The sequence below is a fragment of the Oncorhynchus clarkii genome, chromosome 6 (assembly GCF_045791955.1).
Source record: "Oncorhynchus clarkii lewisi isolate Uvic-CL-2024 chromosome 6, UVic_Ocla_1.0, whole genome shotgun sequence".
NCBI classification, from domain to species: domain Eukaryota; kingdom Metazoa; phylum Chordata; class Actinopteri; order Salmoniformes; family Salmonidae; genus Oncorhynchus; species Oncorhynchus clarkii.
Window position 1 is genome coordinate 69016761 of NC_092152.1, and position 8249 is coordinate 69025009.

The 8249-nt window shown below is 42.3% G+C and overlaps 1 protein-coding gene across 1 annotated transcript; it reads right to left on the reverse strand.

Moving 5' to 3' along the window:
* Positions 1–3050: 3050 nt before the first annotated feature.
* Positions 3051–6712, reverse strand: LOC139411527 (protein phosphatase 1 regulatory subunit 3E-like). The gene has a single exon (XM_071157993.1). The coding sequence runs from the start codon at positions 6694–6696 to the stop codon at positions 5773–5775; it is 924 nt and encodes a 307-aa protein (XP_071014094.1). The 5' UTR covers positions 6697–6712; the 3' UTR covers positions 3051–5772.
* Between the last annotated feature and the right edge of the window lie 1537 nt (positions 6713–8249).

Genomic DNA, 8249 nt, shown 5'->3' on the forward strand with positions numbered 1-8249 from the left:
CTGAATGCTGATTGGCTGACAGCCGTGGTGTATCAGACCATATACCAGGGGTATGACAAAACATTTATTTTCACTGATCTAATTACATTGGTAACCAGTTTAGAATAGCAATAAGGCACCTTGGGGGTTTGTGGTATATGGCCAATATATGACGGCTAAGGGCTGTGTCCAGGCACAGCCCTTATCCGTGGTATATTGGCCATATACCACACCCCCTCATGCCTTATTGCTTAAATATACCATGCTGCTGACTGTAGCGTGATAAAGGAAATGGACAAAACTAAAACACATTTAAATTTCCCATCACAAAGACCTTTATTGTCGTTGTTTTAATCAAATATAGGCTAGATTACAAACTCACCATAAAAATAACAGGGGTACTTCCGCCGTGCATGCAAACAGCCAGAATACAGTGATAAACATTAGCTCCAAACAATACGTCAGACACCAATACACATCAACACAGACAGATGATGGATTGCAGTACTAAGGTTTGCATAGGTTCAAAAGACGAATACTGATAACCTTATAGGTCAAACCAAGGGAAATTCACTTTCTCCACTCCACATATGAGTAAAACGAACTTGATTTAACCTATTTCAGATGTTTAACATTTCACAGTGAGAGAGAAAGCTGTGTATGAAACATGACTGGGGATGGAGAACATCTTGGTTAGTAACAATTCACAGGAATACATGTAAAGTCGGAAGAGGCATACCAAACCAAACCATGCCTCTTTTCCTAGCTTTCCTACTTTTCTACGCAAAGTGCACTAAGCACTTTGAGTAGCTCAATATTACAATCATTAGTCACTCCTTTCAGATGTTTCAGGTACTCCAAAGTGTATGTTGTCTTTAGTGACATGCATGCAACTCTTTAGCCTAAAGATTCCCTCAGCTTAGTCGCAGTACATACTATCCAGTATGATTTGACTGCTCGAGACTATTAGCACATGTTGATCAACCTACCATAACATCCCTTCACAGCTTAGACCTCTTATGTGTTCATTTCAGTATGAACTCTAAACATAAGGCAATGGAACCATCTTTAGTTACACCTTATACAATAACCCTATCATTCCTGGTACCCCGCCCAAATTTTGGCTTAAGGTTCAGTGACGTACCACAGTTTTAAAGGAAATTTCCTGAAATTCTATTTTGCTCAGATTGTTTTTAGATGACTTTCTGAGTTGGGTATCCATCCACCGCTTGCAATCCTGTTTTTGAAATGCTATTAATCGACATAATATGATATCAGAAAGACATTCAATATGCGACACATAAAAACAGATAAACATCAGCGAGTGCTCATAAAATGTGATTATATTTCCCTATATTGGATCACTCTAATTTATTGGTATCACTCCGCGGCGGAGGGATACATCTGAGGTGAGGATTTACAGATTTACTCCTGTGATCACCTGTGTCACGGCTCGGGTCCGCCCCTATATATAGACCCCATGGCCGTGACAAGTTCTCTTTCATTTTCTCGGCGGACGTCCGTATGGTTTGAGGTACAAACTTTCTGAAGTTCGCTTGGTAAGTCACTGGTAAGTGTAATATCTTGCGTGGAAGTATACTCACTGGCTGTTTTGCAGCCTGGAGCAGCCCCTCCTCTTGAGTGCTCCACTTGCTGCGCACGGTTGATCTGTATCTTCTGCCCGTGGTTTGTCATGCTTGTGTTTTGTTAGCTTTACACTACGACTCCATGGCCCTGCGGTCTTTCCTTCCACATCTGAAAGGAAGACATGTCCTGGTGAGAACAGACAACACCGCATTGGTGGCTTACATCAACCATCAGGGTGGACTGAGGTCCCCGGTCCTGCGCTGGGACTTTGCCGCTGACTGGCCAGGTCCCTCTAGCACAGACTAATCTGGTACGCGTATAGCAATATATTGGAGTGATCCAATATAGTGAAACATAACGAAGGTTACGTATGTAACCACGGTTACGTGAGCTACATGGATCACTCCAATCCTCTACGGTCCTAGAGGGGCCTCAAAAATGATGTAGAGAATGTGTGACACTGCCATGGAGTCTATATATAGGGGCGGACCCCAGCCATGACACAGGTGTACATGGGAGTAAATCTGTAAATCCTCACCTCGGATGTATCCCTCCGGCGCAGAGTGATACCAATATATTGAAGTGATTCATATAGCTCATGTTGTGTTGACAAACCCTATACGGTCTGTTTCTGGAAGCCTTTCATCCTTCCCCTATAAAACATCTTTACCTCCATGACATATTCACAAAGTGAAATGTTTTGATTGAAACAATTCATGATTGAAATCATACTGTACTACATGTTCACTTATTGAGAGAATATTTACAGTTAACAGAAATCATAAGCAAAAGGTACATGAGGAAAAATAACCATTATATTTCATCAGACTTAAGAACATAAAACAATCTCTGACAAGGCGTGATATCTTGTTAACCACAGTAGTCTTTGTGGAGATACAGTTGCCGTGTGTGGAACTCACTGACTGCACAGACTAGCATGCTTCTGAACACAGTGAGGCCAACCAGTTGTCAACCAATGGTCATGTCTCAAGAGAGGGCTGCACAATTAATCGAATTCACATCAAAATCATATCCATATCGCAAGAGATCCATATCATATGCAATATTTTGAAATGCATCTCAGCCGTGAGTAACTTTCGGTTTTAACTCCGTTTTTTTCATCTTGTGGCTGCTTCCCACACACACTAAGCCTCGCCCCTGTCACTCAAGCAGCGCAGTTCCTCCCCCTCGCTGTTAGATGATTGACTATACATTTGCATGTTGTTCCGTCAGGTCAACGCAGTCAACAAATTGTTCCAAACAAGAACGATGCTGCTTTCCACTTAGCTTCTTAATTTAATTCAATATATTTCTATAATTCCAACAGTTCAACCAAATATTTTGATATTTATCACACGTCAAATCGCAATAACCATATTTGTTAAAAATAAAAATCGCTATTACATTTGTTTGCCCATATCGTGCAGCCCTAGAGGTTGGTTAATGTCATGGTGGACGTGAGACCGTGATTGAGGTTATTTTGGTTCAACCAGGCTCTACAGATTTCCCATGGAGATATTAGAAAGAGCCAACTGCTGGACTCTGGAAACCAAACAGCTCTGCTATAAGCCAAACAACTCTTCTAAATTGTTTGAGTCATTTGGACATGCTCAGTGGTCACATGAGTAGTCTATTTTCCATTTTCAATCTCAAGGGTTGAATTATCTGACCAAGCTCCTGCCAAGTCCTGGTTCATGTAAACACAGGCTTTTCTTACTAACCACCATAGCCAGACAACAGTAACTAACTATATTACATAACTACATCTGTTAGTCTCATAGATGCATTCCATTTTCTAAACAGATACATCTCCAAGCTGCTGATCTCTCAGAGGTGTCCTATTCAAAACAAAATATTGATACATTCCAAGCATTCATGGCATAGAAAACTCCCACAAGTTATAACAACCCAAATAAATAGAAACTCTAATTTAAACATGCTGTACATCCAGTACACATGTAGACAAACCGTTTGTGGCTGTTGCGCTACATAACCTAAGTTTAGTTTGCCATCCATCCATAATGAGCTCCCTCACCTCATGTCAGGGGTGTCAAAGACAACCAGGTGAGAGGAGTTCCTTACTAATTGTTTACCTTAATTCATCAATCAAGCACAAGGGTGGAGCAAAAACCCGCCGACACTCGGCCCTCAGTGGAATGAGTTTGACACATGCATTATGTGATGCCAATGTGCCAACAAATGAGTTCAGCATGAAGCACCAGTGCAATAGCATCAACTGTACGATATGTACTCCTACCAAACACTGCTCTTTTCTATATCATCAGCCAAGTCTAACATTACGACTTTGAAATCAGTAAAAGTAGTTTAGATGCTGTCATCACCACAGTTCTACTGTAAAATACAACATTGCACAGTGGAAGTTATTTACAAAATACTGACAATGAAATGCTACTGTTTTACTGGACTGGATGTGTTTTAAAAATGGCATGAGTTTGACTATTTTGGTTCTACTGTACTTCATAAAAAAATAATGTTTTGTTTTGTTCAACCTGAATAAAAGGAGAGAAACCTGGAATTTTTGGAAGATCGTCAGGTCCACACTCTAGAAACGATCTGAGGTAAATGTATCATTTTCCACAACAACAGTTGTATTTCAGGTCCAACAAGGAACAGAAACAAAAGTCCAACAGTATCTGTCTCTGTCATTTATCATTGTGTAATAACACTTATAAAATGGAGTGATATGCGTGTGGATTTTGTCATTAAAGCTCAACCTTGAAGAAGGTAGAGATACTGTATGGGTGAGGCAGTGGTGACTGACTCTGCAGTGGACCTTAGGGTTAGAGCTATCCTCAACTATTGTTTACAAGACACCTGGTGAATTATTGTGACTGGTTGAGATCAAGAGTGTCACAACAGGAATGTTGTAAAATATCACCTGTCAGATACATGCAGACTGCACTGCAGAGAAAAATCTAGCATAAGATCCCGTACAAAAAATTCTGTACAACAGTTTTTTTTGTCAAATATACATGTCCTCTAGTTTAAAATAATGCATATAGCATATGCATTATTTGGCATTTTAGAGTGGTAAATATCCACATATTATTATGTAAGATGTTTGAGGGTTATACCAGAGCATCCTAATAGGCTAACCTACTGCTAGACAGTAGGGCTCCACTCTGACCCACAGTCTACTCTCCTGCTATTGGTTACCATCCTCTGGAGAAAAAAAATTATGGTGCATTTATAACCAGCGAACAAAGCTCGTGGGATGATTTCTTTTTTCTAACATCATCTCGTTGAGCAGTGCTATAGAGAGGGTTTAATCATTACCCCAACATTGAAATATTAATGTTCAAATAGTTATAAAACTGAATACACCCAATATTGATCAAGATAAAAGCACAGCAGCGTTCCCCTTTAGTTATAAGGGGTATTATAAGGCATATCCAATAAGATGAAAAGATGAGGAATTGGTAAAACAAATGACAATTTGATATTTCCTTTGTCGATCCAGTGCGAATATTGTTGTGACTGAGCTTCGGCCTGCTCCATCCGCTGGAGTTTTCAGATGAGAGAATCGGATTGAAATCCGGCATGACAGGTACACAGGGGGATGCACGTGAGAGCAGTCCCATGCTATCGGAAATAAACAGAGAGAAGGCGAGAAGCCGTCTTAGTGTTTTTCATAACCATTTTCCTCAGTTTTGTATAAGCGGTCGTTGACAGTTAAGACATCGCACAAGATGTTTAATGAAATAGTCAAAAGTGGGGCTTGAAGCGAGCAACGCTGCGTTTTAGAGGGACACTGACGCTTAAATGGGGTCTATTCCTGGCACGTTTTCAATGGCACATGTCCCTGCATTACATAAGAGTATAGTCGGGCCACACCAAAGGGCACAAGACTACAAAGTCCCCAACACCAAGGCTAATTATCATACAGCAGATTTACCTCCCACGGCGGACACCTAATGAAGGGCTTGTCTTTCAATCCTGTCAAATCTGTCAAACATAATGACATGAAACAAAACCAATGTGACGGTGGTGAAAAAATCATAACCCAAACAATGTAAAAAATGACTGAGTGTACAGCTGGACACGGCGGTTGGATCATTAACACAATGTGTAGAGGCTATAGCCTATGGTAGCCCTATTCTTCATTATGGTAAAGCGGTGCCCGTGGAGAGATTGCGTGCTTTACACACACAGTGCACCGGTGAGAACGCCAAGGGCGCATGCAGGTTAGATGAAGTGAATCCAGCCATCCTCCCACTCACGGGGTGGGGAAATCTTAAACCTGTGGCGTCGCACTTTGTAGTTGAACCCGTTATTATTGTCCCAATACTCATCTCCACCAACGCAGTATCTTATAGCAAACTGGAATGTGCCTCCGCTCTCCAGAAACGTTGTTGGGGTGATTATCTTAAAGGAGAATTTGTCTGTCACACCGTCGCTTGATTCGGGGACATATGATGTCAGACTGTCCATGAAGGTTATCCAGTTGTTGATTGAGAACCTCAAATAGACACTTTTCTCGAAAGCCATGTTCAAAACCCGCACGACGCCCGACAGACTGAACTCGTCGGCTTCAGCACACTCCAACAACACTTTAACTTCTTTCACTTTCTCAGTAAAGCCTGGTAGGGTCCCGGGGTTCTTGAATTGCAGCTCCATAAAACTAGACTGGGTGGTCGGTGCCCTGGGGAACTTGTCAAATGGGTTCAGATGGAGGGGACCCCTGTCGAAGCTCGCCATTATGCGCTCCGGCACATCGGGCATGTCTGTGTCATTAAAGTGCTTCACAGAGGTGAGCTCCAGACCCAGAGAGTCGGCGAAACGGACCTTTTTCTGGCTGCAGGGACTCCGGCTGCGGGAGATCTCAAGCTTCGCTCTCTCTATCGGGGTCGGCAGAGACTTGCACCTGCGGCGCAGGTTCGGACTCTGCGGGGGTTTGAGGAAGGATTCCCGTCCTCTTGGTCTCTCATCCACCACATGGTGCATCTCGATGGGCTCGCTTGCTCCGTTCAGCTCCATCCCCTCTTCGTCTTCTAATCTCGGGTCTGCTGTCAAGCTCCCGAACAACCCAGCTATGCAGCTGTAGTTCCTCGGGAGGCAGTTCTTGGGAGGTAGCATGACCACGACAGAGCGCACAGCCTCGGTTTCCATAAAGCGGGAGAGTCGCTGGTCTGCAGTCGCAGTGGTCGTGATCAGGGGAACCGAGAAAGGAACACGCCGTCAGGTGTCAGAGATAAACACACGGATAGGCGCCGTAGTACCACGTCAGACTATGACACTGCGCATTTCTGAACCAATAAGCCAAGCTTCTGCAAGTGCAGCTAGAACAACGCACCACAAATACCAAACATGCCTACCTAACGTAATTTTAGATTTCATTCACAGGCATACAAATTCGTTCATTATGAAATAATATGAAATTGGGGATTCTCTTATATTTGTGCACGTTTCCAGCAGCATGCCCCTGTCAATGTGTGTGTGTGGCTGAGCTTTTTATTTATTTACCCTTTAATTAACTAGGCAAGTCAGTTAAGAACAAATTCTTATTTACAATGAAGGCCTATACCAAAAGGCAAAAGGCCTCCTGCGGGGACGGGGCCCGGGATTAAAAAAATAAAATAAATGCAATATAAGACAACAACATAGCAAGGCAGAAACACATGACAACACACCATGGTAGCAACACAACATGATAGCAACACAACATAGTAGCAGCACAAAACATGGCACAAACATTATTTGGCACAGTCAACAGCACAAATGTCAAGAAGGTAGAGACAACAATACAGAACACAAAACAGCCAAGGTGCACATAAAACGGCACAGAGCTAGGAGGACCCAGTGAGAGGCATGACATTACAGTCATAAGGTTTGTGCCTGGCTGGACCACGACGTGCCGAATAGCACGTCTCATTTCTTGCCTGACGACTCATCCGGAATTTAATTCCGCTGCTATATCGAATGCTTCCCGGAGAAGAAACGTTAGTGGGCGTTGCGTTTGCCCGGAGCGATGTGGATGGGCAGCTAGGCAATCTAATTTCGGCCATGAGGTAACACACACAACTTCCTTTCTCAGTTTTTTTTTTATACCGTAACAGAGTTGTGTGGCCACTTTGTTATTGTTTCAACAAGGACTCTAGCTTTGAGAGTATATTCTAGATACCTGTAAATAATTTACATCTGAATCAAATTAACATAGGCCCACGCCCTCTATTTATAGCCTTACGTTATATTATGCATATTATAATACTGTTATAATGGGCTATTTTAGATTATATTGTATATTACATTTTACTATAGATTACAGAAATGTTAGGGTTAGTCTTAATTATAGATATTGAATGAAAGTCAGCAACATAGTGGACACCATGCTGTAAATCACGAATAGTGACAAGCAGCAAATCCAGGTCTAGAAATGGTTACATTTTCTTAGATAACATGGAGATTAGCAACAACCTGTCAACTGCAATTTGTTTTCTCACGCCCCCTCCTATTTCTCTCTTCGTTTCCCCCTACGTCACTTCTGAGCGCCCTGTTGTAGCGGAGTTGTCATGGCAACGACGTTCTATCTCCGCTCCAAACACTTCGTGGGCCAAGCACATCTTTGACTTTGTTTGGGGTCGTCTCCCGATACCTGCCAAACTGTAATAAATATTTGATGACTATTCTATGTTACTGCCTATTAAGTTGAATGTCAAACCCAC

Coding starts and splice junctions, on each gene's coding strand:
- LOC139411527 (XM_071157993.1), bottom strand. CDS start 6,696: ATGGAAACCGAGGCTGTGCGCTCTGTCGTGGTCATGCTACCTCCCAAG.